Below are 20,090 nucleotides of genomic sequence, written 5' to 3'. Positions count from 1 at the left end.
GCTGAACCAGCATCCAAAATCCTCACATAAGCAGTTTCATTTTAAAAACTATATAAATTGCTGGTTATAAGCCTCATGTGTCCATCTGGTCTAGCTAGATGTTCAATAACAATAATACTCAATAATGTAAAGATAGATGATAAATTTTTAATCAATATAATAATTTTTAGCAATCATTCAGATCGATTTTATCTTCTGAATTTTCATTTGACAGAAAACTAGAGAGAAAGTATAGGAATGTATTAAGCATATCTGTTCTATTAGAAGTTTTTTTTTTTGTAAATATTTAATCTGTGCTTAAGATCTGTTCTAGGTTGAACAATTATTAAATTTTACGATAACTTCGACATTTCTTCATCCGAACCGAGTGCCTAACACATGAAACAAACTAACATTGTGGGATTACTGCTAGCTCCTTTTTATTTATTTAATTATTTATTTATTTATTTATTTAATTTTTTACTTATTTACCTATTTAATAAATCAACAAGTAGTGCTGTCGATACATTTTATTACAATTAATACAATATATATGTGGGATTGGTCTGTTTTACTTTTACTTTTAATTCAATATCCAATACTTTTATATTAAACACTATAAACAAAACCCACAAGTCTATTTACTTAAACTAGCTAAATAGACCAAATCCCACATATATTACCAATCTATTAGGTTAGGTGTATTAAAATATTAAAAATTATTGTTTTAACACGCATCTTCATTTTAATTTTTTATATTATTATGTTATAATTTAAACTTGAAAGATAAGAAAGCCTATGAAAAAACTGTACAATAACGTCTATGCAGGCCTCCGACCCGTTGGGGGAATATTACTTGCCATTTGGCCAGCTATGATATTCTTGATCTAATCTAATTTAACGGACGATATTTGTCGTGCCGTTTTAATTAAACTTGCGAATTTGTTTCTTTTGTCACGCACACATCTTTAGTTTGGATTTTCCCCAAAACATGGCACCTACGATTGCTGAGCTAGCCTTAGACTCTATGTCTGATTGCCAGCCCCTTTGGCAGGAGTATCAGCAGTAGCAGCAGCAGTAGCAGCAGCATCAGCAGTAGAAGCTGTAGCGGAAGTTGCTGCAGCAACGGAAGTTTGTTTTAGCATATGCATTTATTAAAAGCATAAATATTGAAATATTAAGCTGTGACTGCCACAAACAGCGTTATGTAAATATATCCTGGCATCAGCTAGGAGGTGGGGCCAGCTTTGAAACTTGCACACACACACACACACGCCTCCATACGTGCTAACTCTAAAGTAAAGTAAAGTAAAGCCTGCTATTTGCAGCAACCTGCCGCGCTCGCCTGCCACAGCTTATTTGCCTAACTAAATGCAACTTATGAGTTGTCAACACAATGCGAGGAGGCAACTTAGTTGTTCATGCTTCTCTTGCTTTCGTTGCTGTTGTTGTTGTTGTTGTTGTTCTTGTCACTGAGCTTGTGTATGATTTGGTGGTCAGCAGAGACAGCAACAGCAACAGAAACAGAAGCAGGAACGTGCTTGTCGCTTGTTCTGCTTTTGAGCCAGCAAATGAACTGCCACCAGTTAAGAGTTTGCATTCAAGCATTTGGTATGCCATTTGCATAGCATACTTTACAGCGTTGCCCGTAACTACAGTGAATATATAGCTATAGCCATAGAGTCGGACGACTTGTGCCAGGTGAGTCTTTTGAAAGCGCCCTTAGCAGCAGCCTTTGCACGAAATCATTTTAATTTTTGCTTTTTCTGAGGATTAGAAAAAGTCACAAGTGTTTTTTTTTTTAATTTTTTATTTTATTTGTGAAGCTCAAAGAACGTATTAGTGTGCAGCTTTTTTGTGATTTTAATTAATAGCTTACCATCATCTAGTTTATGTCTTTTTAAAGAAAAAAAAAAGTATGATAATTTTTAAATGAATAAAGTAAGTATCAGGGAGCCGAAAGGAATGCTTGTTTGTATGAGAAGCGCTGAGGAGGGGCCTTTAATTTAGTCTGATTTCAAAACGCAAGTACTTTTCTTTTCTTTTATTTCATTTGATTTTAATAGATCAACAAATTGTGCTGTCTATACAGATTACTAAAATATGTTTTATATTATATTTTAATCAGAGACATTCTAACAATCTCACAAAAAAAAAAAAAATAATAATAATAATAACAAAAAAATAGTGGAGAAGAAAACTTAATTCTACTTAAGAGCTAATTAGATAAAGTAAGAAGGAAAAAGAGAAGAATCTCCAACCCGGTGAAGGAGAATTTGATTGCCAGTCCGGCAAACTATCAAACTACGCCTCAATCCTTCCTATATAGGATAGGTTGGCCACAGCATTGCAAATCGTATTGGCCGTGTGTCTATGGTGGTTTATTGTTGGGCCAAGCAAAATAAACAAGCACATATTACATTTGATTTGGCCGACAAACATCAGAAACAAGCCGACTGCAATACACACTCTCAATACTTCACGCACTCCCTAGGCATGGCCATTTCCCATTTCCCCAATTTGCCATTTCCATTCTGTGTAATGTGCACTCCGCTTGCGTACCTTTCTTTGGCCGTACACGGACCGGCATGTATCAATATCTGGCACAAATTGTTGCACAGCAAAATATTTGATTTAATTTCGAACGCAACGGCGCTCAATGGAGTTTACTTTTTGCTCAAGGCATGCCCTCCAGCAACCAAGCCCAGGCACTGGAGGGGAGGCTGGTAAAGGCAGCTTATGCGTGTGTATGGGTGTGTGTGTGTGTGGGAGTGTAGGACAGGTCGTTGGTCGTTGCTGTTCGAGGGCTATGTGCGGGCAGTTAGTGCCAGTACGAACTTTAAATTGCTTAGAAAAATCAATCTCGTAAAAGTTTTGGCTGCAACGCCACTTATGTGCAGTTGGCCAAAGCTTCTTCCTCTCCGGCACAAAGTCAACGAGGCAGCAAAATTGTTGTGTATATGTATGTGTGTATGTGTGCGTGTGTGTGTCTATCTGTGTGTGTGTGTTTTAGGTTGAGCCTGTAAAAGTTTATTTTGGCCACCTCTTGCCGTTGTATTGCATTGTGGCTAAGGAACATAGCCATTGAAATTTTTAATAGAGCAACAACTGCTGAACTTTTGCACACAACTGTACCCCCGCACAGCTTTTGCACACAACTGTACCCCCACACTGAAGAGCTACAGTTACGCATCGCCGAATGGAAGTACGCATTTGCAGTTTTTATTGTTTCCTTTAGTTGGCTTAACGATAAGAAGCAGAAAAGGGCTGATAATACTGATAGACACTGGACTTAAGCTGGTTTGAATAATGCCGCAGAAATAGTTAGCCCAGCTACCGAAATAAAGCATTCTTTCGCTCTATTAGAATCGAATCGATTTCTCCCACAGAGCTAATCATTCCTATTACAGCTTTATGATATAGTAAGTCTATTTCACAGAAACTTTCAATTATAGTTAGTGATAACTCTAAAGTTTTCAGAATTAAGAGTGATTTTCAATCGTCAAACTTTCTTAAGATATTTAAATACACAAAAAAGTTATTCTATTAAGAGTGCATTTACACAGATCGCCCCTAAGGCAGCTATATAAAATAATGGGTGTATATATGGCTTGCTGTAAACGTGATTTTTGTGTGGATAAAACAAATATATATAGAACATTTTTGATTCCTTGCTATTATGGTTCAAGCATTATGGTTCGAGCATGTCTATATCGTTTCGTCATGCTGATCGTATATGTATCTATAACCTTATGTCTGTTATAAATGTATTTGGCGTATCAACGTTATATTTGTTTTTAATAATGCAGAAAAGCTAGTGATAAGAATAATTCGTTACCGAACGCTAAGCACTTTTTTTATTATAATATTTAAAATATTTTGTAAGTTTTTTATTTGGCAATAATGCCGTTCTTCCCGACCTACCACAATCCACCTAAGTCTTTTCTTTCTAAGCTGTGGTTGTCATTTTAAAATTTATATCTAATCATGTATTATATATTCAAATATTTTTGAGGGACTGCAAAAAAGAAACTTCAAGAAATATTCCAATATTTCTTTAAGGATAATTTGCGCATTTTCAGCATAATTTAATAATATAAAGTTTGTAATCATTTCCTCAGAATGTAGTGATTATTTTTAACTCAGATATTATATATATTATTCGTCAGTGGCTAGGAATATACATATATAAATTTATATATACTCTTATGCCCTATGAAAAAGACAAAATTACGACAATTTTATGATTCCAAATAAAACTCAAGGAATAATCATTATGTTAAGAGTTTTTTGTTTTCATTGTATAAAATAATGATTATCAGTTGAGTTGTAAGTAATTATAACCCAAAATTAATCATTATATTCTGATAGATAGTTAAAAATAATCACTATACTTGGTATTATTTATAATAAAACCTATTTACATTTTCGTTTATAAAATTAATAGACTCATCGCAAGTTTTGGCATTTATTTTTAAGCCATCAAATAAATCAATTAGGCGCACAAAAAATGTATACATTTTAATAAAATGTTTTATATAACATTTAATTTTTGATACAAACGGTTATTTTTTTGAATTAAAAATTTGTATCATATTTTATTAGCAGGTGTACTGCTACCTAAGATGGAAGCTCAATCTAGTTTTACATTAAGGCCAGAATAAACTTTGTTTTTTGGTTGTTCGAGTTCAAAAAATTACAGTCTGAATTAATTATTAAAGGGGAAAATGTTAAGCCCCTTAAGTTCAGTATCTCCTGAAACTTACACCTTAAAGAATGGGGAGAACTTACCGTATGTTTTGATTATGACACTCGTCTCCATCATATCGGTATTTGCATACGAGGCTGTGCAATAATATTTTCCACCCATTTCCACGGACAGGGAGCTAATCATCAGAGCCAAGCTTTCGCCGGGCAGCGTTTCCGTGTACATCGGTGGCTGATTCCGGCCCGTCCTGTATTGCGGAAGAGAGAGAGAGAGAGAGAGAGAGAGATAGAAAGAAACAAAGAGAGAGAGAGAGAGAGAGGGGAGAAAGCACAGAAAATTGTGCGTGTATTAGTTACAAAGTAATATGCATTTCAATTGTTCATGTAGATGTGTTTTTGTTGTTGCTGTTGTTGGTATAATTATAATGCTTATGCTTATGATTATAATAATTGTTATGATAATTGTCGCTGTTGTTAGTAGGTTGCTGCTTATTGTTGTTGTAACAATTCCTTTAATTTTTATTTTTTCGTATTATTGTACTTTGTTTTCTTCATTTGCATGCCGTCAACGCTGTTGTTGTTGTTGTTGTTGTTGTTATTTAAATGCACGAATTTTCTTCATACACTTGGAACATTAAAGGAAATGGCCTGGGACGTGTTTTAAGCTGTTTAGTGGGCGATTTTTCTTTTCTTTTCCGTGTTTTTGCTTTCAGGCAAGTTGGTAGCATTTTTTTTTTTTTTGTTTCTTGGCACGCAAGCAATGAGCAGCGGAGGTTTGGAGCATGAAAAGCAATTACTTTAAGGTTATGGGTTGGTCTATAAGCGTTTGGCATGAAGATAAGAACTTGCTCAGCGCGAGCGTTTATATTTAAGGAGGAGCGTTTATATTTAAGGCCTTGACTCTTTGTGCCAATTACGACTTAATACACGAAATTTCCAAAAAGTAGTGCAGAACTTAACTGAAATGAATGTTTGTTTTTCCTGATGTTGTTTAAGCTCTTCTGACCAAACTATCATTACAAACTCGTCTCTAATAGGTGAGAACATAGCAAGTGTTCTATAAGCTCTACATAGAGTGAAAATTTACGCAATTTTTTGGACCTGTACGAGCGCTAACAGTGAACGGTCTTTTCATGTCAAATACAAACGGTTTTGCAGTCAAACTGACAGCTAACGTTTACAGTTGTTGCCCTTTTAATTTGAAAACCAAAATAAACATTAGACTATATCCAAAATGTGCTGCAAGGCATCAAAAATGTTTATTAAACTCTCGAAAACCAGCCATGTAACTCGACTCCTCAATGCGAGCGCTCGTGCGCCTACGCAGTGGTAGAAAGCAATTATAATAATGACGGACCTCTTTCAACCAAATTAATATTCATGTGCAGAATATCAAGAACTCCCACGAATTTGGCTTTTGTGCGAATCGCACGAAATACAGAAATTCGGGCTGCATTTGAATACTCTGCATTTTGTTGTATTCGTGCAGATCTTAAAGAGTTTTCAATAATTATGCAATCTGTGCCTAAAACCTTAAAATGCGTATTAAATAATTAATTAATAACGTTGCTCAGCCATTCGTGGAAACTGCTTGCTTACTGAAATAGCTTTTTATTTTATTTATTGTTGACATAAGTCAACAAACATATGACTGTCGACATAGGAGAAAAATATTTAAAAGTTATAAAAAGCAACTTATAAGCGCAAAAAGCCGAAAAAGGAGAAATCTAATCAAATTACAAAAATATCTATAATAACGAATATTATTTGCCTTTCGCCTAGCTTTATGCGAACTGCTTACTAGAGCTGTAACAATATCGATGTTTTCAAAATTTAAGCCTTTATTTGGTAGATCAATATTTTTGTTCAAAAATAACAACTTAATTATGTTGTTGCTTTTTAAAACCTTCTACTTTCTTATTATTTGGCCAGCTTTGCTAAAAGTGCGTTCAGAGGCACATTACGTCACGGATATGATCTGCCTGGCTACAGAATTCAATGAATCATCACAAAAAAAAAAAAATGGTTCCTATTACATTCATAAAAAATATATTTAAATCCAATTAATAAATAACAAAAAATGGGACTACTTGTAAAATATTTCATCCTGCTTCTACGCTTTTTAATTTCAAAAAGTACCCGCTTATCGATATTGGCAGCTAAAACATCGATGTTTTCGATATTGCCCAAACATCGATATATCGATGTAGATATCGATGTTTTATCCAGCTCTACTGTTTACTATAAACTGCTTGCACATTGCTCTTCCCCGCATTCGTTAGCGGTTGTTTTTTCATTATTTGAAATGGGAAATTTTTGTCTCTGAAATATTAAACAATTAGGGATCCACTCAAAATTATACATTTCATTTAGCGACTTTCAAAGATTTTTAAAAGCATTCAGCTATGAACTTAAAACTCGAATGCTTAACTAATTAGTTGTTTTGGGCGTAATTATAACATTTTATTTTATTAAATTCTTTATTAAACAAAGCGCTCAATTGCATTCTGCTCTAAATGTAGAGGATTGCTTTCTCATTTCTTATCAAAGATATTTTATCTTTCCAAAGGGAAAGGCTTTAAATATATAAATCGTTATTTCACAAAATGCAATTCTGGTTTGTCTAAAGTTGCCCTTTTCATAATTATGATTTTGCCAACGATTCATATCCTTAATCCACTGTTGTCGAACTTGTTTCTGAGCACAACTTTTGCGAGCATATGGCACAAGCTTCAAATGACTTGTACGAGTATGTGAATCTGTGTGGGTGTGCAACGTTCAAATGGCGGCAAATAAGAGCAAAAACTGAGACAAATTGTAATGTGTTGCACATACTTAGATGCAGGCAGGCGTGCGGCACATTTGCTTACAAAATTCGCCATAAAATCGCATAATATGGCGGAAATGGGGGAACAAATTGTGCGGCGCACGTACTTAATAATTAATTAAAAAAGTTTCTTGGCTTGGCCGAAAACTAAATAATGCATAGCATGGCAATATTATTATTATAATTATGATTGTTATTATTATTTTGTGCAGCAAAACTTTTCGGCGAATGCAAATTAAAAATAAAAAATAAACAAATTGTAATACCAACACGCTATACGGTTAGTTGAATGAAAAGTTTTGCAACACTGTCTAACGCATGCTATGCTTTGCCATATTTTCATTTTCGTATTCATTTTCATTTCCATTCTCATTCTCATTGTCGTTATTCTGTTGTCGTTGTTGATTTCAATTTGGCAGGGAAAACAAGGCGATGGGTTGTCGTTGTCATCGTCATCGTCATTGTCCTCGTCATCGTTAGCATCATTCTGTGTTATATTTTTACGACTGTAATTGGTTTTATACCTGCAATGTGGATGCTACTATCGGTCGTGCCTGTCTCGCTCTATTTCCGTTAACATTCTGGCCACATGCAAAATGGCGTTCTATTTGTTTGTAATGCACCAGCCACACACACACATACACACACACCCACACAAAAACACACCCACACACGTACAAGCTCGCACAGACACATAGCTAGGCACAGAGTTACAGATACAAGTGCACAAATCTAAAATTCGTCGCTGCGCCCAAAATTATGCTAACAAACGCCGTGGAGCGTGGCAGCGAGAACTTCAGCGATAAAAAAAAGAATACAAGTCGAGTGCTTGCGACAATGGCATACCCTTACAGCTTTACAACAGACTAAGAAATATGTAGAATATATCAACTTTGCATAAAATCGAATCTCAAGAAAGAAATAGGACTTTAAATTATATTCATAAAAGGTATAGCTGCATAAATAAAAAAGAATTGTATTTTTCTGGTACGTTATTGGAATTGAACAGTCATTAAATCTGACAACTGATTCGGATCTCTTCTTCAAAAAAGGGCAAAATCTATTAGAGGAAACATTGCTTATAAATTGTTGAAAAATACGAAATTTAAATCATATGCAAATCTTGTCTTTTATATATGTAGTTGTCAGCTTTTAGTAAAAAATATGTTCTTTACTCATAAAAGGAATGCAATTTTGTTGTTCATGTTGTTCCAAAATATATGATGACTTATTTTTTTTAAGTTATTTGAACTCCTAAATATATTGCAATTCTAATGTTTTCTTTCACGGTTTCAAGTTTGTATTTTTTTAGATTAAAAATTATCTAACATTGTTAAAAATTTGAATCAAAAGTCGAAACGAAAAAATAGTTGGGATAAGAAGATCTGCATTTTCAGATTAAAACTACATATTTCCAGAGTTTTTAAATGTTTGGCACCCACTTTTGGGTGAAAATGTTTCAGAAAATCAATTCGATTATACTTTTGGCCAATGCAATTTCACCCACTTAAGGGTGAAAATGTTTTAGAAAATCAATTGGATTATACTTTTGGCTATTTATAGGGTATAACAGGACTTCAAAGTCGTCTGTTTCACGTCAACTAACATATTCCCTCATTTTCTTTCGTTCTCTGGCTCTGCTGCATGTAAAGCAGTTGAAACAAAAACGAACAGAAAGAAAAAACAGTAAAAAACAAAAGTTGAAACTCGCACGACGAAGACATTGCAAAAATTTGGGTGCATATTTGCGTTGGATTTTTAATATTCCGCCAACTCTCCATGCCAGCACAGACGAGCGCCAGAGAGGACAGAGGAAGACGAAACAAAAAGAAAGAAAAAATAGAAAAAAAAATACCCGTTACGCATACGTAAAAATCAAATTTTTGATTGTCTTTTGCGTCCCGCCTGGGGCGTGCTTCGGCAATTTTTTATTGCATTTCTTGGTGGCTTAGGAGATGGCATCAAGATTTTGCCGTGCTGCCGCCATCCTCACCGCTCAACATTTTGTGCCCCATTGCTGCTGTTGCCGTTGTTGCTGTTGTTATTGAATTCGCGATGAGCTGCTGAGCTCTGAGAGGGTTGTGCTGTGCTTGCCAAGTGCGTTTAAGACGCTTAAAGCTGAAGAAGGTTGAAAGTCAAGGCGAATTGTGGCAAACAAATGCGACTAAGAGCGCAACTTTAGGGTTACCTGCGGCTTTTGGGGACCACTTAGACATAGGCGGTACTTAGCCCCAGTTAGGCACAGAGCGGATTAGTGGTGGTGCTGAATCAGCGAAAGGATTGTGGTAAATGGGATACAAACATATACATAGTATGAGGCGCAGAATTTCAAAAACCTACTACTTAAATGTGAAGGTTGAAGGCTGGTAATGTTGTCTAAAAATATCTTTGTGAGGCGCAGCTAGTGAGTGGGTGGAGCCAAGCTTGAAATGTAAATTCTTAATGCAATCTTAAATAGCTTCAAAATCGACTTTAATAGTAAACATATGGAAATTATAATTTTTTGTTTGCATCTTGAAAATTAGAGCTAAGTTGGTGATGGGATTGTTTAATTCAGACAAATCAAAAAGATGTTTTATTCCTTTAATTTTAATCAATGATAGCTCGACTTTTTTAAACTATAATGCGCAATAATTTGTGTACATTGTAAGTTTCATTTTAAAATTAATTATTAATTTTTTGTTGAATCTTAAAACCTTGAGGCTAAATTGTGGATGGTAATTGTTTAATTGAAAGAAATATTTCCATAATTTAACAGATTGTTGTATGATTATCTAAAGCTAGAAGCTATGTTTCAATTTTGAAAAACGCAGACAACTTTCTCTAAGTAATAATTATCAATTGAAATTATTTAATTGAAAGTAACTTTATGAAGTAAATTATTTTATTTTCCTCGCTAACAAGTTTAAAAGATCGTTGTTTTATTCCTCAGATTTGTGAAGAATGACTATTTTGTTGAAATTTTAAGATTATTTAAATATTTAATATACTTTAATTTTGCAAGTGACTTTACATTATTTTCATCTACAAGTAATCATTTTGAAGCTTTGAAATGTTGACAAACAGAATGTTCGATTTATACAGTTCAAAATATATGCATGTATGTATGTATATTCTATTGTTTAAAATTCCTTAGCTATATAGGTTAAATTTATGTAGGATTTTATTTTCAGATTCTGATCAATAAAAGTTTTTTCTGTTTGTAAATGTATTTTAAATCCATAAAAATATTACAGAATTTGTCAATCAATTTTAATTGATATTCATTATTGAATTCAAATGAATAATAATCTCTAGTACAATTGTTTATTAGATAAAAATATAAAATAAAAATTTGAATAAAAATCCGAATAAAAATCTGAATAATAATCTGAATAAAAATCTGAATTTTCCTAAGAATCTAAATAGGTTTTAAAATCTCTAAAAAAAATTGCAATATTTGTTTGCTGATTCGAATAACAATTTCCTTTGAAGCTTTGAATGGAAAGCAAATGTTGACAAACAAAACCTTCGATTTGTACAGTTCAAAATATATGCATGTATGTATATTCTATTGTTCAGATTATGATCGATGCTGTGAGTCATTTAGCGGCCAGCTTAGCTGGCTCTTGGTCGCCAGACAAACACGCGCTCGTAAAGAGCAAACAGTGCCAACTTAATCGGTTTAATTAACTCAAGAAGTGCCCGCGGTTTGGAACCCCCCCTCTTCCTCCCCTCCCTCTCTCCCCCACCAGACTGGGCCAGACTATAAATGCATGCCACCCGTTGGCCCGGCTATTGTCGGAAGCGCGCAGCTGGCGGCGACCAGCGCCGGAAATGCGCGCAGTTTGCAGCACACTGCAAACATTTTCGCTATCTAGCTGATGCTGTTGTTGTTGTTGCTGTTTTGCTTGTATTTTTTATTTTGGGCAGTTACGCTTTGAATTTGGTTGGCTGGTTGGCTGGCTGGCTGGCTGGCTGGTTTGGTACGCTTCGGTTCAGTTCAGTTGGGTTCGGTTTGGCTTGGTTTGGTTTGGTTCGGTATGGTTTGGTTTTTGGCAACTTAATTACATTTCGCGCCTAAATGTGTGCTATGCGTAGCGAACGCGCTGACGAAAATTCCCAGCATTGGCACAGCGGGCGTAGTATTGTGTGGGCGTGGCAGTGCAGGGCGTGGAAAGAGGGATGGCCGGTGAAGAGCCGAAACAATAGTACGGTCGATGGGGAGGGGCAAAAAGTAGTATGTACTATGCACAGCGGGTATGCCAGCCAGCCAGGCTTGCCAGGCAGTGTTCCCAAGCCTAGGCGTTCAATTAAATATAGCCAGCCGTTTTTCAATTGTGGACGGAATCGTGTAGACGATGCCGACAATACTGATGTGGTCGCCGTAGCGCCTAAAATGCTGCAGCACAAATTGAAAAATTGCCAACGAACCGAACCGAGCCGAAAAACAATTTCAACAACTATCGCCATAGTGGTTTGGAAGGGTGTGAGTGCTGGGGGTGTTTGCGGGGAAATGGGTCAGTAGTGTTGGCGCCTTGGCGTACGCAATCCTGCAGCCCAATGACTTGCAATTTGTTTTGGCTGTGCATCAGGATGCGGGCAGTGTGGCTGTCGGTTTGCGGCATCAGGGTTGACGGGCTAATGCACTGAAAATTTCAAATAAATCTGTAAGCATTCCATCTATGCCCCTAGGGGGTGGGGCGTGGCCGAAAGTCAAATCTTTGCCGCCTCTAATTGCAGCATAAAACGTGCGTCCAAACGTAAACATTGCATAATTTTGGCCGCCGCTGACAGCAGGAAGAGAAAAAAGAAAATGGCGCCCTCATCAACGAAGCGTAACGCAGACATTTTCCACAGGGGATAAGTTTTTGATTCAAAACGAGGTTAATTGGCACGCAATGCTCAGCTCCCTGCCTGATTGTCTACACTCAGCAAAAAGAGTAACTTTTCGAACTAATTTCAGAAAATTATTGTTCCCTGCTGTCCAGCCGATCAACATTATGGTTGGCTCAGGAGCTGGTTGAAGAATTCTGTGAGTTACGAGGCTATGGCAACACTTTTCAGTTAATCAAAAGGTGTTTGCTATGCAACTGAAAGAAGAGCGAAATACATACAATTGGATAACGAAACTGTCTGGCAACTCTACTGTCTGGCAACTCTACTCTAAATAAAAGATTTCTGAGGAATTTGCGATATTTTTAACCAACTTCTGGTGTTGTAGGTTGGCAACTGTTTGGACACAACCACTTTTCAGTTAAATGATGGGCTCCTTCTAATTAAAATATGCTTGAGTGCAAAAGCAAATTGCTATGAACTATCAAGAGGGGATCGCAGCTTTTAGTTTTTGAAAGTCTACAATTTTGAGGATAAACCAAATGCTCTTGTAAGTGATGGCAACTCTATTCGAATGCCTAGCGACCAAAGTTGTTTGCTTTGCAACTACAAGTAATGGTTGGAAAAAGTGATATTTCTGTGAAAAATGTGAAAGCAATAATATTTTACGAATTCCTTAAAATTTAGGGACATTCTTTCCACCAGTGTACCTGCACTTTGCCAGCGGTAGTCCATAAACTTAGTTACGTCAAAGTCAATGAGCCCACGGCTTTGCAAGCTTTAAGTTTGCAGTTGCCAACAATACAGAGACACTGACACACACACACACACACACACACACACACACACACACTGGTGCGCACACACCAGTAAATTAATTAACACGATTTTGTTTTCAGTCAAGTAGCCAAAACCGTCAAATCCCAAGCACACCGACACCGACAAAATTCTGCGGCTCTATAAAAGAGCAAGGATAAAAAGCTTTGCATTTTCTTTTTTGCATATTCTTTTACCTTTTTTTATGCTTTTCAATGGAATTCTTTTTTGTTGACCATGAAAGCGTGTCTCAATTGAAAGGGGAATCGCTTTACAGTTAGCTTGGGGTTTTCAACAACTTAGCTCTGCAGTTCTAGAAAGTTGTACGGTGTAAGTACAATGTGGGAAAAAATTTGTGCTTTCATAAGAGTACGTAAGAATATGGATGAGTTTTTTTTTAAACTAAGGAGGTGTGTGAGGAACTTTGCGATTTTCCATTTATATATTGCATTACAATCTTTTAACACAGCATTGATCATGATCGATCCAGAAGTATCCCACCTGAAGCGAATGTTGTTAACCATTTTAAAAAGTAATCTCAAAGTGAGATACAATTTGGAGACAAAGTTCTGCGCAATATGGGTGAAGAGTCCACCATTTAATACCTGAGACAAAGCAATGAAGGAGCATTGGTTCGACCAACATGTTTCAAATAATTTTTGAAACAATTGTGTGTACGTTGTTAGTTCGCATACTTTTGTGGCTTTGCAGTTTAGCTCGTAAATTGTTTGCGATGATGGAAGAAAGTAGATTTGAAGCTAAGAAGTGTAGCTCGTAAATTTTTTTGCTCATCTAATTGGTTTTTATTTTTCAAAAGATACAAACATCATTTTTTTTATTATAAGTAGTATCATACTTTAAAAATATGGAAAATTTACTAATGGCTGGCTCTTCTGAATTCAACAATTTACATATCACTTGTTTTGAAGTCAAAAGTAAAGTTTAGACAATTATTTTTATTTAAAGGGGTTTTTCGTCTTCTTTAAATTGAACAAAAAATGCATGTAAAGATTTGTTTTGTTTGTAAAATAATAGACAGAAACGCACCGAGCTGGAGCATAGGCCAGGGATATTGCTTTTTTTCGTCTAGCATAACATATCTGATTCTTTAAAATATTTCTAGGGTAATTACCAAAGCCTTTTGAAACACTTAAGTTGTGTCGAATTGAAGTCTAATTGAACTCAATATAGACATGAGATTGGGACTAAATTTCTTTTTAGTTTTACACCCATTTAAGTATTGCTTGCTCAAAAGAAACCCTTTCTAATATCCTACATTTTATTGGAGAATGTGGTAGGTGTTGAACATCTGTTGTTATTGAAGAGTTTGGTACTTTCTTAGATCCCTTTTTGTTTTTTATCAACAGCGTGACTTTCGTGGCATGCGTCAAAGCTAAAGCGTATATATATATACATACATACTTATATGTATATATGTATAATCTAAGTACTATGTACTGCTGCGCAATGTGGAATGCATCAAAATGTACGATGGATTGGCGAGAAGGTACAGTCGACGCTAAAATTATGCGTATGAGCTACGTTATAAAATGCACAAATTTGTGATAACAACATCGCTGGTTAGTAGTTCAACAAGGATGGCTTTTTACGAGTATGTTGCTTAAGTGGCGGCAAAATGGATACAATTAGTTGTACATACTTTAGAATGATTTCGTATGGATATTGTGGTATTGGTGTGATTGGGTTTTATGAGTGTGTGTGTGTGTGTGTGTGTGTGTGTGTGTGTGTGTGTGTGTGGATGCTACGTTAGGCCTGAATGAAATGGCTTGTCGCTAGGCAGGGGGAGGGGTTATTGGAAAGCAAACGCTTAAAGAAAACAGTAAAACAATCGGTCAATCAATCAATCAATCAATCAAACAAGCAAACAAAAAGGCATTACCTCAACATGCCAACATGTTGCTTTTTACTTATTATTTGGATTTTTTTTTAATACACATATATATATTTTTGTAATATAGAGAGCATTGGGGCGCACGTGCAGCGGACCAGAGAGCTAGTTAGCTAGTCAAGATACTTTACTGGTTTACTGGACTATTTAGTAGGCTACTTAGGCAAACGAAACTAAATGAAACAAAATAAAACAAAACGAAGGGGAACAAAACTAAACGAAACGAAACAATATGTTGTAATTATTGTGTGTTGTTTTTTGTTTGTAGTAGTAGGTTGGTTGGTTTGGTAGCAAAAACACTTACACAGGTTTTCTATTCCCCTTGGAATCATACATTGGATCATAATTGAGCCTACGGATTTGTGTGTGTTTGTTTGTGGTAATTTTTATTTTTTGTTTATTTCGTGTGTGTGTTTTATTTTTGTGTTGAAACGTTTTCACGTTCGGTAATGTCATCAAATAATAGAAAAAATATATATATAGTTTGGCATTAAAATGAAATAAATCGGAATTGTTGTAATTATTATATGCAAATCATATAAAGATATATATATATGTATAGAGAGAGGTAGATAGATAGATAGACAGATAGATATAAATAAATAGAAATTTAATAATCAAGAGCAAAATATATAAAAGTAGCGCCTGTTGGGTATGCTACACTTTTTTGCAACTCTCGACATTTGCCAGAAATTTGGAAAACCTGGCCATTTCCATTCATTCTCTTTTTCTTTCTATTTTATTTTTATTTTTGTTTTGTTGTTGAAAATGCAACTTACGGCTTCGGCAATATCGTATTGTTTAGATTGTCCTTCCATTGTAGATCGGTAACGAGCGCCGGATCCGGTACAGTGGGTCGGCATGTCAATATAAGTGGTTTGCCCACAGGTTTCCGTTGCACCTCCTGCATGGGATAGATTTCCAGCTTGGCCGCCATGTCGGCATTGCAGAGCTCTGTAAATGAAAGAGAATAACTTGATAAGTTGAAGGATAAGGTGTTTGACAGTTATTTTCTGTGGGTGCACAAAAATGATTGATGAATGAAAAATAGCGCTGCTGGCGCCACTACGAGTATTGGCAGCAGCAGCAGCAGCAGCAGCAGCTGAAACAGCAACAGTAGCGTCATCGCGGCGGTAATTTAAATTAATTTTAATTGCCAGTCGCTTACAAAGAGACAAAGAGGCGCCGCTGGGTGGTGCAGGCGTTGAAGCGCTTTGTAATTTCTGCTTCTGCAAACAGACAATGGCTCATTATACACACACCCATACATATAGCTATATGCATTTATATACATATATATATATATATATATATATATATATATATGTGTTTGTGTGTGTGTATGTATTGGTATATTGGCAAACACGTTGGCAGCGCTTTGTGCGGTTTCGTGCTGCATTTAAAGAGTGCAATGTAAATGTTAATTAAAGTAACATGCTCTCCCTCTTGCTCACTCCGTTCGCTAGCCAACCAATTCAGCTATCAGAAATGTCACATGTGTCTGTGTGTGTGTGCAAAGATCAAGCGCAAATGAAAAGTCAAAAAATGGCATGCTGTGCACCAGAGTCTTTGTTTGCTTCCGGCTCAGAGCCTCAAGCTTCAAGCTTCACTTGCCATCCGCAACGAGTTATGAAATTTAAGTGCAGCTCCACTATATGCATTAGCATAAGCATATTTCAAAAGAGAGAAGAAAAAGCAACACATACAAAAAAAAACCTAACGCTTATACATTTTCTGCACAAGCGCCAAAAAGCAGGCAACGAACGATGTTGCTTGCTTGCCTTCCCCTCCCCTCCCCACCCCTCTCCTCCTTCTCTCTGCTGCTCGCTCTTTAACATTTTTGGATTAAATTTTCTTCTTTTTTTTTTTTTTTGCTGTGCAAATTTATGAAGTACACTACCAGGCTGGTAGAGTATTTTCAGGTCAAGTTGTAGAACATTATACTATGTGGTTGGAGGGAGGGAGGGTTCCATGAAATTTCCATAACATGTCGACGCCATAATTACATTTTATTGTGATTTCCTTTTACATTTCATGTTAATTTTGTCTTACTATACGCTGAAATTGCCAATTATAGTGTATTTCAGTGTCAAGCTCAACTGACCTGGCCATTGAATGCTGTTTATAAGTTCGCCAAAAAGTTTCTCGATTGCAACTGAACGGAGCTGAAAAGTTTTCCCAGTGTTCGCGGCAGTTCAGCGCAGAGTTCAGAGCCAGTTGATTACAGCTAATTAGTTGCTTGTGAAGCCCCTTTGTTTTTGAGACTGAGGCGGCACACAGCTTTAGGTTGCAGCATTGCTGGCAACTTTTAGTTGCACTTGCAGCTTTGGCCGGGGTGTGAGCGAGGGGGTTGGGGGTGCGGTGTGCGGTGTGGTGGCAACTTTGTGCGTTCATTTTAATTTTCATGAACATAAAAATTAAATGCTTAGGCTATTTGTTTGACATTTTATTGGACAGTCACTTGACTTTGCCAGCAAAAGAGTGAAAGAATGAAAGCGAATGAACGCGTCTCATTAACCAAGTCAAAGTTTTCATTGTTGCTGCAGACTGCAGTCTGGCTTAAGCATTGACCTCAACTTTGTGAAGGCGTCCATCCGCATATATAGCCACGACTCTGCTCGCCTCTACTCTTCTATACTCTTCTCTACTCTCCACTGCTCGCATCGCATCGCATTAACAGCAGCTTGTGGTTAATGTTTGGCGCGTCTGGCGGGGTCTGTGGTGCCGGCCGCACTTAACAGCGAAATTTATGTGTGGCGGTCAGCCAACAGCCGGCAGCTTGAAATGGGTTTAGAAGCAGATAATGGGTGGCCATATGGCGCAGACAGCAGGAGCAGCACTGCTCTGCCTCCTCGGCATTGGGCCACATTTGTCTTGCATTTTTATGAGCGCATGCCACAGCCTTCCTCCACATCCTCCTACTCCTTCTCCCTCTCCCTCTCTCTCTCTCTCTCTCTCTCTCTCTCTCTCTCTCCTCTCTCTCTCTCTCTCTCTCTCTCTCTGTGTCTGAGGGTGGCGTCTCGAGTTGCAGGTCTGTCGGAGTGTGAGGATATGAGGTTGGTTCTGGGGCTTAAAGGCTTGCGTGCCAAGGGATTGTACTTTTACCTCTCTACAGCAATTACATAATTTGTTTGGTTCGGTGGTGTGTTTGTTTTTTGTTATTTTTTTTTTTTTTGGTTTACTAATTTCGCCTAATTATGCCAAATGTTGAATCGACGTAGATGCTGTATTTCTTCTACACTAAGCTTTTAAGCCAGCATTCACTGTTTGCTGTACTATTTAAATGGAGTTTATGTTTATATCAACTTATACAAACAAATGCGGTAATCAAGGCAAGTCACATAGGGAAGTTGACTAGGGGTACTAGTTTGGACTCAAATATCTTTTCACAGTAAAGTTGGGCTTTAGGAATCAGTTTTGAAAAATTCAACCCACAAATGGGGCAAAAAAAGAGGCTCCAAAGTTTGTATGATAAATCCGTATTTTTCAATCAATTGACTCAGTTTGTATACTCATGCAAGAAAATCAAAAAAAAAAAAAAACTGCATTCTTGGTTTTTAGATGTTTTTTCTGGAACCTGACTTATAGCAAGTTTCCCGTAAACAAAAGTTGGGAGCTAGGGAACTAAAAGTGGGGCTTAGGTATCATCTTACCAAAATTCTAACGCGAAAGGGGAGAAAACAGGCTTCCAAGCTTGTTCTACAAGTATATATAATTCGATAGATAACTGGTGTTCAAACTGACTCCTATTCTGATATTTTTTTTTTTTGACAGCCAACTCAGCTGAGTGATCACACGATCCACATATCCAATGAACATCGAAGGCATCGCCATCTAAAACAATTTCCAGCTCTTTGTCAGCTGTCAGGCACCACGCTACGGATGAACGCCCTTAACACATCCATAGAGCGGAAATGTTTGTGCTAGTTTGCCAATATATATATATATATATATATATATATATATATATATATATATATATATATATATATATATATATATATATATATATATACATATATATTGGGTACGAGTATGTGTTATTTTCTGGCATAACTTTTCGAAATGCAACACAAACATGCCGCGAGCTTTGAGTTCAGCTGAGTGCATTATTAATTTAATGTAAACGAGTGCACACACAGACACACTCGCACACACACAAACATATGTGTACGCTCACTTACACAGGTGCATGCGTGTGGAAACTTTTCGAAAAAAAAAAACAAAATGTATTTTAATAAAATAAGTAAGCACTGGGCACAAATTGAGGGGCTGTTACTCCAAAAAGGGGGGCAGCTAAGTGCATTAAACTGCGCCGTGGATGGCCAAAAGTGGCAGTCTCAGCAATGAAAATTAAATATATATGAGAATTAAATACAAGTATACCTATACTTACGAGGGCGGCGCCATAAGTTAGTTATTAAATGCCATGCTGGATTTTATTGCTAAATAATGGACGGATAATAACTTTAATTGAAAAGACTTGAAGACAGAGCGCGCTCAGAAAACAAGTTTAGGCGAGATCTGACTGAAGTATCAGTAAATACATAAGACCTAGACCTAAATACCCAAGTCATTAAGTACTAGATATGAAATCATACTCCCTATTGTTATCACTGTGTCAGGATATGGACAAAGGAGTATTAATGTAGTTATAGATATGTTCTTCTCCAAATATTCTTCGATGCACATCTACTGGATGCCCAGCTATCCGAGCATTAAGCGCAAAAAGATGTTGAACATTTTGTGCCTGAATCAGACCATAATGCCAGAACGAAGGCTGGTGAGCAGTTGCGAATAGCTCTGATAATTGCCAGATCGCCCGAACTGAGAAAAAACTCATCCTTACAGCTCCTAGTGCAACGCCATGAAAGGAAATACAGACTCAGAAATAACCCTATCGCGGATCATTGCTTTGTAGGGAAGACAACACATGCAGAAAATGCTAGCGATCAGAAGGGATCGGAACCAAAGTAGTAGTAGACGACAAAATGCTCTTGATCCCATACGCTTACCAAATTGATCTTCAATTCCAAC

At 36.6% G+C, this 20,090-nt stretch overlaps 1 protein-coding gene across 6 annotated transcripts in view; it reads right to left on the bottom strand.

The window, feature by feature from the left end:
- The window catches only part of LOC115629724 (fasciclin-2), a 39,869-nt gene extending 23,862 nt beyond the window's left edge, over positions 1 to 16,007 (bottom strand). For 3 of the 6 annotated variants that reach the window (XM_030526252.1, XM_030526254.1, XM_030526256.1), the window contains exons 1-3: positions 15,833 to 16,007; positions 15,358 to 15,405; positions 4,771 to 4,934 (exon numbers count right to left, since the gene is read on the bottom strand). In XM_030526252.1, coding sequence (XP_030382112.1) covers positions 4,771 to 4,934; positions 15,358 to 15,405; positions 15,833 to 15,990 — 370 coding nt within the window. In that variant the 5' untranslated portion in view covers positions 15,991 to 16,007. The remainder of the gene's footprint in view (positions 1 to 4,770; positions 4,935 to 15,357; positions 15,406 to 15,832) is intronic. The other 3 variants (XM_030526255.1, XM_030526253.1, XM_030526258.1) reach the window with 1 other exon arrangement.
- Between the last annotated feature and the right edge of the window lie 4,083 nt (positions 16,008 to 20,090).

The sequence above is a fragment of the Scaptodrosophila lebanonensis genome, unplaced genomic scaffold, assembly GCF_003285725.1.
Source record: "Scaptodrosophila lebanonensis strain 11010-0011.00,11010-0021.00 unplaced genomic scaffold, SlebRS2 tig00000163-arrow-arrow-pilon, whole genome shotgun sequence".
NCBI lineage: Eukaryota > Metazoa > Arthropoda > Insecta > Diptera > Drosophilidae > Scaptodrosophila > Scaptodrosophila lebanonensis.
The sequence above is the reverse complement of the archived record's forward strand: the minus strand, read 5'-3'. Positions and strand labels throughout refer to the sequence as shown.